Raw genomic sequence first — 14,665 nt, 5'->3', positions numbered from 1 at the left:
GCCCTTACCGCTGTTGAGAAAAGGCTTGATTGATTGTTTAGCTCCAGGGTTCCTGTTTTACTCTGGTAAATTTAATGTACCTTTGAAAGTGATCTCAAGTTCTCACACATACATTGGGAGATTTATTTTTTTCTACCTTTCTCTTGACTGTCAGCAGCAGGTGTCTTAGGCAAACACAACATGTTTAATACTCTACATGAATGATGTTTTTTCGCTCGCCACCATGCTTCTGCTCTGCTGTTTTTTCTTGAGAGGAGGCATTTGGCTGGCTTTCCACTGCGTACGTGCGGCTCAGTGCGAACATGAGCCTCCAATCCCCTGCCTCCTGTTGTCACAGCAGTCACTGTGCCCACCAGCTTAATCCCCTCAGCTGCGGATGAGCGGGCCGACAAGTAAGTGGACAGCACCTGAGTCTACAGTTATCGGTTTTCCCAAGTGTACCGTCACCCCCTCACAGCCCATATCTCCCTCCACCACTCCCCGACATGTAGAAATTGGAAAAATATTCAGGCCGACATTTTTTTGCGCTGTATTAGTGCACAGAAGTTTTTCAAAAGCAAACAAACTTGTCGACAAACTGCAGTATCCTCACAGGAGCATCTCCTCGTCTGCCACGCAGCAAAGTGTATGTGAATGTGAACCACTGTCCTCCATCGCTGCTCCATTCCTTGTTTTACCTTTTCCACTTGCCAGAGCCAGCTGTAATACCAACGCCCCTCAAAGGTTGCCTGCTTCCTTCCTTCCTTCCTCTGGGAACAATAGTCATGAATCGCCACCATGACACTGCTCCTGGATGAAAGTTCACAACTTTCCCATCAAGTTGTTGTAGTTGCAACCTGATGATGGCACCATCATGATCGCCTCCCATTCTTTGAACTGATCAGCGTGAGAAAAGAGGAAACTATGAATAACTTAATCCAGGCTGGGCAGAGTGAAGCCTCTTCACACAAGATAACCCAGCTGGATTTATAGCTGACCCAAAGGATGTTGTAGATGATTATGAGTTAGAGATGGGTGTCAAATGGAAGGAAAAGCCAACAAAAAGATGTCTTAGTAAGGCGTTGGTCCGTCAAATGTTGCCAGAACAGCTTCAGTGCGGCACTGATTTTCTGAATCTATGAAACTCTTCTAGCGGGATGGGATCCTTCTTTCAAAAGGTCGTTCTTCATCTGTTGTTTTACAAGGCAGTGCTACATCCCTGAACCCAATGTTTTGACCTGGCCTCGAAAACTCTTGAAATCTTTATCTGATCATGAACCTGCAGGAAGTGCCACAAAGCCAGATCAGTATCCCACCCCACCACACCTTAAAGTCCTGGTTCCAGACTTTACAGAACACTGCAGAAATCCCACATCAGTGTCCTGAAGAGTCTGTTTTTGGCACAAAGAGGGATGTGCGCATTATTAGGCAGGTTATTTTAATGTTGTGGCTGGCCAGTCATCACCATATTCACAACGGTCGTCTCAAAGCGCTTTATAATGTAAGGTAAGAACACTATAGTGCTACAGAGAAAACTCCAACAACCAAACAATTCACTGTGAGCAAAAAAATTGGCAACAATGGGAAAGAGGATTTCGTTGTAACAGGAAAACACCACCAGCAGATCCATTTTCAGGAAGGCACAGCTATATGCTGCGGCTGGTTGGATGGTAAGGGAAAGCGAAGACAAAGGGAGAGAACAGAGAGAGAAGAACAAAACTCAAACTGATCAAATCTGATAGCATGTGGTATATAAACATATGGGATGAAACGAGATATATGCAGAAGGTGCATCATGGGAAATTCTCCAGTAGCTTGAGCCTATAGCAGCATAACTAAGGAATGGTTCAGGTTCTAATGAGAGACCTTTATCAAAATGTAAAGTTTAGAGCTTTACCTTAAAATTAGAGGTAGTCTCTGTCTCCTGAATCCAAAGTAGGAGCTGATGCGACAGCTTGAAGGGTCTGCCTGCTGTTGTAGTTTTGGATATGTTAGGAACCACGTGTAAGCCTGCAGTCTGAGAGTCAAGTGCTCTATCGGGGCAATATAATACTGTAACGTCTTGAGGATAATTCAGAACATTACGCATGAGGAGAAGGATTTTAAAATCAATAGTTTATGTAATGAAAAGATGTAACAAAACATACATAGCATATCTCGCTTGATCTAAATGCTGTACAATTCACGTCATTTTCACATCAATCAAACCATTCAATGACCCCTTGTGTCCTTTAGATGGGGATATTTCCATCCTGCGGTGGCTTTTGTAGTCATCACATCTTAAACCCACTTAAACACCTGTGCTTTGTTCTGCACTGATGTTTTAAACAGTGCTTTCCATCACATCATCAAAGCACCAGATCAGGAGATATCTTTTGGACAAGTGGTGTTAATCCCGGTAGTTGAGCTCCAGAGACGTGCCAAATTCCACTAAAGATTGTGGAGGTGTCTTGTGCCTTGTCACATGGCCTGGGCAATTTACGTTGGTTTTTCTTTAAATTTCTCACTCATCTGAAAGTAATGAAGTTTAGCTGAACTAAACTGATAAGCGAGAAAATGTGTTTGAATGTTTGCATTTGCAAGTATTGCTTTGCAGTAATGCTTCTGTACTTACTGATAACCTAAAAATATGAAATGTACCTAGAGGGCAGCCTAACGCATTTGCAGATTTCAAGTGCAAATGTTTCCTATATATGCATTTATGTTAGTAAATCTATTTCTCTTGAAATATTCTTGGGGAATACAGTTTGGCTTAGACCTTGAAAAGGTGTAGTCTTTGGACAATAGTGTTGACTTGGATCCTCATCCTTTTATAAAACACCTTCCTCATTGCTCTGAATTGTGCTCTTGTTTCAAACATACAGCAGCAGTCTGGCAGCATGAAGTGTTAGCACTAAGAATTCATTATTCTAAACCTATATGTGTTGCCATCTTTTCATGGCATCCTCTCTCGGGCGCTATTTATTCCTTACCCAAGAGTAATGTTGAGGTTTTTTTGGGGGGTGGGTGGGGGGTGGGGGTTCTGGCAGTGGCAATCATCCTGTGAAACTGTTAACTTTTTACGACTTTGTCCAAATAAATCAGCACTGGTGGCAATACCTGCTGGCACTGGAGCCCCGAGTTAATTTGGGCAACATCTTCTCAGCAGTGGTAATGGTGATAATAAATGGAGTGTATTAAAAGGTGACGAAAAGCTCCGCGTGGCCAGTGAGCGATGAGGTGTCAGTGAAGGGCAACAATGTGGGTCTTTGCTCGCAAAGGTTTCAGCTGAATATTCTCAGGGATGACTGATTGATTGAACCGTCAAATCACTGCGTGTGCCTATTGTTTTCCTGTCTTGTTTCATGAAATAACTTGTGGTTTGTGTTCAGGTTTCATGCGTACTCTCTCACTGTCTTGGGTGTTACTGCAGGTGGGCATGTTGCCTTTAGGCATTCTGCATGCACCCAGGCAAATATCATCTTGTCTTCTGACGGTAAATGTTCACATTTCTTCACCTCGCTTGTTGTCAGTTTTGTGGTAATTATAGGTTGCGTTTAGATTTTGCATATAGTTGGTGCCAAGTGAACTTCTGAAGGCGGTTTGAAAAAAAAAGAAAAAAAGTTTGTCCTAAAGGAACGTTCATGAGATGTTTTTCTGCAAAAATGCAAACAAGATATTTTTTCAGATTGAGCGGGAAACCTGCTCTAAGCGTTGTTTGGGCATGTTTGCAGTGCTTTCTAATGAGTAGGTTGTAGTACGTTGTAGTAATTTTGTTCAGGTAATTTATTCCTAGGTAAAGTGGTGCGTTGTGCTTGTAATGTAAACAGAGTCATGACATGAAGAAGACAGAGTATCTTTTAACTGTGTTCTGTATCAGTGGCTGCATTCAGTACTCATAATCTGTTGGCTGGAAGCCCATTAAAAAGCAGCAATGACAGAGTGGCTGTGACCAGCTGCAGCATAATGGCAGTAGTTTTCATCTGGGATACCTCATGCATTAAAAAAGTGACTGATGGACAAGTCAGATTTAGCTACTGGAGGCCATCCAACCCAAGTGAGAGATGAATTAGAGCAGGGAATCACAGCCTCTGTTCCAAGGACAAGGCCAGCTCATATATTTTCCAAACCAGGGTGCCACTTTTGGCCTGGATCAGTCAACTTTCTATGTCCATATTTTTTTAGTTTTTAAGCACACAAATGGCGAGGATTTATTTTAAGAAGGATCATGAACAGAAGAAGAGAGTAAGAGGGCACAAAAAAGAAGGTGAAACAATGAGAAATGGAGATGCTCAGATATTGATAATGATGTTTTAAAATAACAATTTAGCGGATTCCAAATGATTTATATGTATTTATTGTAATTGCCCCTTGTATATGTGCCACCGTAATTAAATCTTCATTATAAATAAAAATGGAACTAACCTAAGCTTTTAGCCTTTTATCATATTACACTGTTTCCAACTAAATTTATTGAAGTAATGCAAGCAGGACTTTCCAGCCTCGGTGTAGTGGCACATGAATGGGTTCTCTGCCTGTAGCACGCTTCGGTTAGCATGCTGCAGAACTTCCATTGCTACCTGCAGTCCAAGAGGGTGCAATGGGAGTTACATGTCACTTTCTGGGAAGACCCGATCATCTGGTCACCCTACATTCATATAGGTGACAGTACTAAACACTGCACCATCGTGATGTCCATAAGTTAGTGCATATGCAATAAAAAGAAAAGCAAACAAATCCAGGAAAAACATGTTCAGAATGAAAAGAATAAAATACATAAATGCAGTGAAAACCCAAAGAAGTAGTAAGGATGTTTCAGCAGGTGATCAAACTGTGTTGACAGTATCAGGGCTGTTTTAACTTTTTGGAGCAGTTAACAACGTCACAGAGCATTGCTTTGGTGATTAAAGTGTTTTACCCAACAGAGCTCTTCTTTGAAGAGTCTTGATGCATGCTCAATCATTAAGGTAAGGAAATCCCAAAGAGTTGATTCTGTTCATCTGGACGTAGCGTTTTCAGTGGGAGAAAAAGAAGTCACTTGGATGAGTGAGCAGTTTGGAGCGAAAAATCAAATCTTACTTTAAATGTCACTGACATATGTGGAATATTGCAGTATTGTTAGGCTTACCAATCCTCTCATCTGCAGACTTCTGTTCTCAAACTCAGGGAGTCATGAATCGCTTTTGTTGACTGTGTATTTCTGTTTTGCTCTGACAGCCTACATAAAACCACTAAGTAAAGTAAAAACATGGCAGAAGTGTGCTGGTTTGTCGGTCTGTCATCTGCTTTGCTTTCTATTTTGACGGATACTGAGATCACACAGGTGTTGTGTTTAATCGGGTTAAAATTTGGTCTTCAGATTTGATTCACATGATAAAGAAGCAGTCTCCTAATTTCATTTTCACCTTCTACTTAAGTTTCCCTGTTAGCTGTGACAGGAAGCTGGCAAGACCAATGTCTGGGTGTTACATCTGTTTCCCAGGCAGCAACTCAACAAAACATGGCCTTGCACACCAACATTACCATTCTCACCGCTTAGAATTATAGGAGTGAGATAGCAAGAAAAAAGAAAGGGAGAGGGAGGCTGTCAGCTGTCTCAGTGAGGCATGCTTTGCTCAAGGCTACATCTCTCTTTTTCTGCCCGCTTGTCTCTCTCCTCCTTCCATTACTCAGCAGCAAGAAGCAAAAAGAGGTGTGACTGAGTGCTCATCACACCGAAACTCTTTCCTCCTCTCCCAAAGGAGAAGCAGCTGTCCAGGCATGAACTGCAGCAGGTTAAGGTGGAGGCTAATGTTGAAAGCTATCCATGAACAATTAATCAACACGGTATTACAAAGACTAAACAAATGAGGCTTTGGCACCGGTTACTGTGGAGATTTCCTTTGTGAAAGGGAGAAGAAACTATTCAGCCTTTAATACGGCGAACAATCTGCAGTTACTGCTTCTCTGTTGATTGCAAATCACTCAAAAGTATAAAAACTTATAGATGTTAAGCAGAAAAAGTAGCACTACAGATTAAGTTTGCGTTTAATCTTAATATTTTCTGCTACTCAGGCACATACTGTGCTGTTAAAATGTTGACAAACACACATTACACACACATTTCTGCAGACAGTTACAGTTAGCGCTTAACAGTATTGTCAAACTATAAGCAGACATTAGTTAATAATGAGTATTAAAGCATACAAAAATATGTTTTTTGTGCAACAATATTTCCAGAATATAAGAATAACATAAAAAGGTAATTGCTGGGCACAAAAGATGATGTTTGACCATAATTGGTATCCACTGTATTTGTGATGTCAGAAATCCTGTTTGTTGATCACTTAAAAGCAGATTTTTTAAAAAAAAAAAATTTTTTTTTTTTTTTGGTGAAGACAGAACATGTACACTTTAATTGGTGATGTCGAAAATTGCACCAAGTGTCAGACTCTGCATTTAAAAATCTAATCGAATTTAAAAACACTAGTAGAGATGGTAAAATTCAGATCTAGTGCTGGTGGCGTTTTGATTGCTGTGGAACATGCGTTAGAGTGAATAATTGATTTATTTTTCTTAATAGTACACAACAGTGCATTAATGAAAGAAACAAAGTAAATGTACCTGGAAGGTTAGAGATGAGAAATTTTCAGTTGCGATAACTGTTGTTGTTGTTACCCTCATTTTTGTGTCTGGACATAGACTTTAAATAAAAATGGTCACTGTCACCCATTTGGTTTGTGGACTCTACATTTTGAAGCTTCAGCGTGAGCATCTTGGCTCCTGCCTTGTTAGTTTTTCTTTTGGACCTAGAAGTGACCATATTTACATGAAACAAAAAAAAGGAAATAACAAAATTAATAAAGAGATTTTTATGACTGTAGAGACAATCAACAGAGAGCCAAAACCATTAATCGTACCAGACTGTTAGCGTAAATTTTAGTGATGTAAAGTTGGACATTTTTCAAATTGGAGTCGTTTTTTGGAGCTAGCCTCTGGTGGCTTTTAAAGGAACTGCAGATTTTGGTGTTGGCTTTATCTTTCAGCACAAGAGGAACTTGGACAACAAAAACAACAACAAACACAAGTTGGAAATACTAGGACTGGGATGGTGACCCTATCAATGAAACAACAAAAAATAGCCTTAAAGTCTAAATACTAGTTAACATTTCCATGTATGTAATATAGTAACTTTAAAAAATTGGCATAAAACCAAGCAAATATCACTTGATGCTGACTCTGCAGAACAAAAGAGGAAATATTTGTTGCCACTACTAGGCATCTATCACACAGCAAAGCAATATGGAGAAGACTGCAAGAAATAAAAGACAAGAAGATGATGGGATGTTACATTACCAACTGCTGGCTGGCTATTAAATCACTTCAGATTTTCTGCATACAGAAAAACTCATGGAAGGTATGTCAGGGTTTTTCCTGACTCAAAATAGGCCTTTGGCGGATTGACTAAGCACGTAGGGGCGATTGGCCCAAAGATTTGTCTGTATTAGCTCACTTAGGGCAAATTCATCCCCAGTTGTTTAACTTGTTTAAAATCACAGTCCTGGTAATTTTCCTTTGGGGGACGGCCAAAACGTCTTTGGTGGGCGGCACATTTATCCAATATATAGGAAAAACCTTGTGTGCAGGACTTCTGCAGTGGGTATTTATCCCCAGGTAGCCCCCAAAACTGAATGCTTGCTGTGGCTGTCCTTGTGTATGGCAGTGGGGACCAAAAATTTATTTCAGCTTGTGGCTGGGCTTCAGGCACAGGTCTGTGAGCAGGTTGGTCTCCACTGGCATTTTTACATCCTACATCAAAGAGAGCGAGTGCTGGGATTCCCAGATGGCACAGGGGGAAATTGCTGCAGCAGTTGGAAAACATGGGTTCTGCATAAAACTGTGGAAAAATCTTCACTACTGATATTTTTTTTGTCCTGTTTCTGCTTGTTCGATTCCTCTCCCATCATTGAATCTGTGATTTCTATAACTTTTTCTGAGCAGCCAGGAAAAGACTGCAGCGAACGAAGTGTAAATGTTCATGGCACTATGCTGATATCACAGTCCTCAACCAGTGATCGATGTGTCGACTGACTGGTCGAATCATGAGGTGTACTTAGTTTTTCTGGCAGAGAGTCGACTGTATGTCCCATAAGAAAAGTAAGTCCTAGGTAGTGATCGTTAGCACTATAAAAAGATCTTGAAATCGATATCCTGCAATCTGTTACATTGGTTATCTCATATAACAATCTGATATTGGTTGTGTGGTTTCCTTAGTCTCTGCATACTTGGAATGCTGCAATAACTCTTGGTTTTTATGTCTGTTAATAAAATGCGTGTAACTACATGAACTACACAAGTACAGTCCTATTTAACCAGTTTAATCGCCTTCGATTGCCTCAGCTCCATTTCTGAATCATTTTCAGTTTGACAGATCGCTAAGCAACAGCAAATAACACAGAGAAAAAAATTGTAATAACTTAATTGAGACACTTGGCTTTTTTGACATACATGTTGAATAGCTTTTCCCACCAGGTGTGTCGTTTTAAGTGGCTGGCTACTGAATCGTAGCACACCCAGGTGGTGTTGCACGCTCAGAATCACAGAGGCTTAATGCAGAAGTAATTTTGTCCACCCCCACCTCGTCTGTCATCCTAGCCTTTCAGCCTGGGGGTGTATTCTTCATTGCGCACATGCTCACACATTCACTCACATGACATGGAAACTCCGCTCAGACTAAAGGCTTTGTCCACCTACTCACCTGTTCCCACCCATCTTCACCTGTTTAGATGCTTAAGACCAAAATAGAATTGAAAGTAATTGTATTACCATCAAGTAATGGATCTTCAGTCTGGAGTGGCTGTTCGTACTTGTAGGATAGTCCCTGTGGGCGATTCAGTGAGGGTTTGACTGGGTTTGGAAGTGTCAATCTATCATAATGCCCACTCACTTAGGATACACTTGTAACAGCTAGTTGCGTGGTTAATTAAGTCCCTGGCCTCTATAACAACACTGGGTCCTGCCCAAGCTTGATCAGCTGTGTTTCCTATCCACCCTGCCTTCACAGAAACAGGTGAGACATTTTTGAACGGTGTCTCCTCTAAGGCATTCATGGTTTTGTTTGTCAGCCCTACCAGTGGAAAGTTTAGGGGATAAGTAGAGTTTTTATTTATCTTGAGGGAAAGATGAATACCTGTTGGGATTTCATGCTTATCCATTTTAAAGTTAATTCATTTAGAAGGCGAAAGCTGCACAAACAACAAGAGCTGGTACAGTTGAGGATTATATGGAAAAGTGAGACATTTCCAGTGAAGTGCAAAGTGAAACTCCCACGGGTCTTGATCATGTGCCCTTTCCGCACCTGCAAAATCTTTCTGCAGAACTTCCAATGAAACTTTCACAGCGGAAACGGGATGTTACTACACGATCTTGGGCATCTTACGGTGATTCTTTCGCAATGAACGATGAAGTTCACTAGACCAGTGGTCCCCAACCCCTGGGCCACCGGTACCGGTCCGTGAGTCGTTTGGTACCGGGCCGCGAGAGTGTGAAATTCATAGTTTTCAGGGTTTTATCAGTTTTTAGCGTTATTTTGTTAATCGTTTTTATTGTTAACTCGATTTCCATGGGTTTTTTTCCCGTGTGCTATGAATAAATTTTATTTTTTTTGGTACCGGTACTGGTTTTATTTTGTTGTATTTATCCACAACACCTTATAGGCCGGTCAGTGAAATTATTGTCGGACATAAACCAGTCTGTGGTGCAAAAAAGGTTGGGGACTGCTGCACTAGACCACTGAAGAACGCAAAGGTTTATTTGAAGATCAGTGAGGAGAAGAAAACTCTCATAAGATCTGAAGGACTCACCAAAACCATCTAACAATGAACCGTCCAGGAACAGTGGCACAGATGAAAACAAAGAAAACAATTCTCTAACAACACTAAAGACTGGACAGGAGGGACCTTAACAGAAATTCACCTAACACCCAAAACCTGGAGTAAACTGGTGTCCTCTTTGTAAAATCTGGATATTTAATATCAAAGGGATTCATTGGTGTGGAATCAAGAATATTTGTACTGCTGTTTACACTTAGCTAGATTAATGCGATGGTGTTGTGTTTAGTATGTTGCTTTGGTTTTTTTTTCTTTTGCTTGTTTTCTATTCTTCTTCTCTCAACAGGTGATCCAGGAGATTTTTTTTTCTCCCCCCCTTTCTCACTGTCCCTCTCTCCTTCTGTTTTTCTTTTCCTTCCTCTTTCTCTCTCCCTTTCCTATCCCTCACTCATGTCTGTCCCGTCTGTAACATCTGAAAATAAAATATAATAAATAATAAAAACAAAGGTTGATCAAATGGACCAATACGGCAATGCCACGATGATCCATTTGGCAAAGTAAATCCATTGGGTATCCTTGTTGGTCTTCAGACAACAATTCTGATGGCTAAAGAACCAAATGGGACAGGCAAAAAAAAAAAAAAAAAAGAATATTTGTACCATATTTCATCATAGATGATATTTAGGATGAGGCAGAGAATTATAGTGCCAATAGCAAGTTATGGGATCAAATATGTTGCCAGTTTGACACGATGGATATTCAGTACCAAATTTCATGGCAGTCACCAATAATTGCTGCGATATTTTTCAAAAAAAACCTCGATAACCTCTTGGTACTGCCAGAGAAAACCTCAGAAGATGACCAAAGACTTCATTATACAGTGGCCATGAATGCTTACCCAAACATTATTTGAAATACATCCAGGGTGGACATTATATTGCACGTTCACCAAATATGGTGAAATTTGAAAACCACAAAAGAGCATTGGTTACACTAAACTATATATGATGCCTGTGACTCATGCCGAATAGGTGTCTAAAATCTTGTGCCTTTTGGTCAATGTTCATTAAGAACAAGTTAGTGTTTTGTCCAAAAAATGACCCAGTGGTGTGGTTTAAGAAACGTAAATGATTGAAGCTAAAAGTCTGTATAAAGTCAAAGAGGCTGAAGGGGTCCTCTGCAAGGACTTGGTCATTAATACAAACTCTTAAAGAGTTGAGAAAGTAAGAGAAACACAATGACAGCAGTGGCTGAGCTGAACAAACAACGGGTGTCCGTTTTCATGGAGATTACATGTATGTGCTTTGAAAACATTACCACAGTTCCCTGCTTGCCTGCAGCTGTACCTTTGACAACCATTACAAAAGTAATGGTAGACCTCAGCTGCATATTTCTTTATATTTTTTCCCCTAGTGGCACCGCTACAACGATTCAGGGGCTAATACTTGTGTCATAAATACAGTTAGTTGCAGAACGGAGCCAATCACGCGGAGTCTGAAACCCTGCAGTCTTTTGGTTGGTAATGTGAGTCTGTTGTTTATTTCTCAGCATATTAACCCCCATCCTTCTTCTTCTCTGCATGTTTTTTTTTCTTTCTCAGCTTTTGGAGTATGTTGGCAAAGGAAAGAGTATTATGGATGTGGGTTTGGCCCAGGCCCGACAGCCACTCACCACCCGCTGTCATTACTATGAAGTGGAGATAGTCGATGCTGGGGAGAAATGCTACATTGCCCTGGGCTTGGCAAGAAGGGTGAGCTTTCTAAGAAAAGAACAGCTTTTGACATTTTTACACCTACATTCACTTTTTTTTCTTTTTTCTTTGGGGGAGGGGGTGTTCAGCATTTAGCCACCATGCCTATTTTTCCACATTGTAATATATTAAAAAGCATAGCTTAATGGTTTCAGAGCATGTGGACTGCATGAACACGTCTCCCACTGACTTATTCCTGGATTCTACTCACTCATACGCGCCCTTTCCGTTCCCCATAGTTCGACAAGTGGTCGAGGTAAAAACATGCTAATGATGGAAAACTTTGACAAAAGCCTGAATTGGGAACTAGGCAGATAATTACCATGTACAAAATGTTCCTCAGGCCCTGTCTTGGGAATGTTGTAATGTTGGCCTGATGGAAGAGCAGCGGCACTCTTGTCCTTTTATAAGTTCTTTCACATACATGCAGATCCCAGTGAATTGAGAAAATAGGATGAGTTGCTAAGCTGGTAAAACTGTTTTTAGATTTTGGAGTATAGTTCAGTAGTAAATGTATTGGTACTGTGCCTTTATAATTGATTTTTATTCCCATTATCCAGCAGTTTACCCATTCTTTAATGGCCTACTTTGGGGAGATGAAACACCTTTAAGAGGAAAATACAATTAACGAAATTTTAACACTCTCGTTTGAACCCCTATTTCTTTTTCCAAAGTATGCACATGCGGTTCCAATTTCAGCATTAGCACCGCCACTTCGAGTGCTGGCCGGCTTTAAAGAACGAAACAGGCAGAATATAGTGAAACTGATAGACAAGAGATGCTGAAATTGAATAAATCTACGATCAATATGTCAAGACCTTTCAATACACACCTGCAGAGATTTAAAATAAAAGGAGTAATAGGTTCAAGAGAGCTGTTTTGACCCTCCTCATGAAAGACAAGATTAAACTCCGATGACTCAGGAACTATTTCTTCATCTATGTGGGTTAATGATTTGTGAGTTTTTTCCCCACCCTTTAAGTGTAGCCTTGAGTGTTATGGATGTGAAATATTAGTAAGTGCCAAAGCCAAGGCCTACAGAGAGCTGCCAGCACTGTCTCTCCCAGGGTCAAAACTCGGCTCCTTTTAATAACAAAAACAAAAGATGAAACTTTTATAACATCTTTCAAGGTTTCACAGGGAATTTATATAGAAGAGAAACGAGGGGATGCATAGGTCACCTTACTGGATGACGGGAAGATATAGAGCTATACAGATGTAAAGGAGAAGGTGAGTGGAAAAAATAGACTTGGACAGCATATGCGTGCTCCACTTACACGTTTCCTTCGTAGCTATGGAATTCTTTAAAATTGGCAAATTAATAAAATTGTTTAAATGGACTACGGTGTGATATTAGCAGAGTTTCTGCACATGTACTGCAAGCCTATCAGCCTGTCAGGTGAAAGCATTGGGGAATTTTATAAGTTAAAGATATTTTTAGACACAAGCTGCAACTATTTGTTTAGTTGGTCTGTCTTATGGCCTACTGTTACTGTTAAGCTGTTGTTTACTCACAAAAGAAAGGCATAGGACAACTCGAAAGAAGTTAAAAAGTTGACTTCATGACTCAGTTGTTTATCCAGTGCCTTTCCCTAATGATATTTCAACCAAAGGCATCAGGTATGCAGTGTAAGACACTGGGTAAAATGCCTTAAATCTACATTCTTTGTAATCTCCAGCAGGGGGAAGATCATAAAAATGATATGGGAAAATGATGCTACTTTTCTCCATGACCTCTTTAAACACTTTTCTGATGGGTTTATAGTGACTGAACATGATGCTCATTTTGTAAATTATGATCTCCAGTAGAGTGTAAAAGAGGGATAAAGCAGGGTATGTGTTAGGTCGGGCCTGCCTTGTGACTGGAAAGGTAAGAGCGTGGAGTATCACAGTTTATTGCTTTCATTCATTCGTTTCACAATCAGTGCAATAAGTAGTTCTGTAACAGTTTCTACAATACTCAGTGAAAGTAACTAATGTTTTGATCCAAGGAGTAACAAAATAAGTAATTATAATTTTCATTTTAGTAGCATTTCAGAATCCACAAATGATGATAAGAACTCTTTTTTTTGTTTCAGCCAACACTGATTTTGCAACAAATACACATGTCAAAAATGTTAGTTGACATTATTGTTATATTTTCAGAATTATTTTATATGCAGGAAAAGATAAAACCAGACAAATGTCGGGTTTCACACATGTAAGTAAACACATACAGACAGTGCTGGGTGAGGAAGCGGTTGAGCGGCGATTACTTAAGTCAGTTTGCTTGCTTTCAGGTTCCCTCACCTTTTTTAAAATGGCTGCATTACTTTTGTTTGTTGGGTTTAATCAGGGTTTTTGGTATAAAAGCTTTAAGCCTAAGTTCAGGAGCGATGCCAGAGCAGCTTTTCCCTTTTTAATACACGTTACGGTATCAACAGCAGCCCCAAGAATCCTGTATTATCCATTATTATGACTTTTACTTGAGCATCACTATCTGAGCAGATTTTCAGAATACCCCTGAAGCTAATAACATTCCTATTAGCCTGCGTTGCACTCTGTGTTAAATGCAAATTAGTGAAAGTTAGCATGCAAATGTGCTAAACAAGCACACGTTGGCTCAAAAATGAAGCCAGCATGGAAGTGCCAAAAACTGCAGTTCCTCCAGTGGCCACTGAAGGATGGCTCCAAAAGTGAACCAGTCTCCGTAGACTCATATGTTAACATTGCCAAAATTTAACAGAAGATAAAAACATGTTTGTAGCCTGGCATTTCTCGCTTTTTTAAACCTTATTAAGCGTTAAGTTTAGGGAATTTTTTTAAGCTTTAAAAAAACACTTAACAAATCAAAAGAAAAGACGAAAAAGGAGGCGGGGGTGGAGTAAATTTTTCAATCCCCTAAGCCACTATTGCCAGTTTCCTGCAAAAGGGAAAGTCTGAAGAATTTGGGCTATGTGATAAGTCTGAGTTCTTTGTGTGTAAAGTAAATGCTGTTGTTTAGCGTGTTTCATAATCTAAGATCTGTTTTGACCCCGCTGCCATTCCTAGACCTGTCATGACCCCCTTGCTTTCTCTCTCATTCCTCTGAAGACGGAAGATAAGGGTCTTTATGAATGTACAGCATGCATACGCTTGGTAGCACAGTTGTTTTTCATCCGGTACACAC

General features: G+C 40.2%; 1 protein-coding gene across 3 annotated transcripts in view; it reads left to right on the top strand.

The window, feature by feature from the left end:
- Positions 1 to 14,665, top strand: part of spryd3 (SPRY domain containing 3) — a 75,743-nt gene that overhangs the window by 23,996 nt on the left and 37,082 nt on the right. For 2 of the 3 annotated variants that reach the window (XM_040038203.1, XM_040038204.1), the window contains exon 7: positions 11,368 to 11,517. The exons of the other annotated variant lie outside the window; for it this stretch is intronic. In XM_040038203.1, coding sequence (XP_039894137.1) covers positions 11,368 to 11,517 — 150 coding nt within the window. The remainder of the gene's footprint in view (positions 1 to 11,367; positions 11,518 to 14,665) is intronic. 3 annotated transcript variants of the gene reach the window in all.

Source organism: Simochromis diagramma, unplaced genomic scaffold (genome assembly GCF_900408965.1).
Source record: "Simochromis diagramma unplaced genomic scaffold, fSimDia1.1 OVJJ01000061.1, whole genome shotgun sequence".
NCBI lineage: Eukaryota > Metazoa > Chordata > Actinopteri > Cichliformes > Cichlidae > Simochromis > Simochromis diagramma.
The sequence above is the reverse complement of the archived record's forward strand: the minus strand, read 5'-3'. Positions and strand labels throughout refer to the sequence as shown.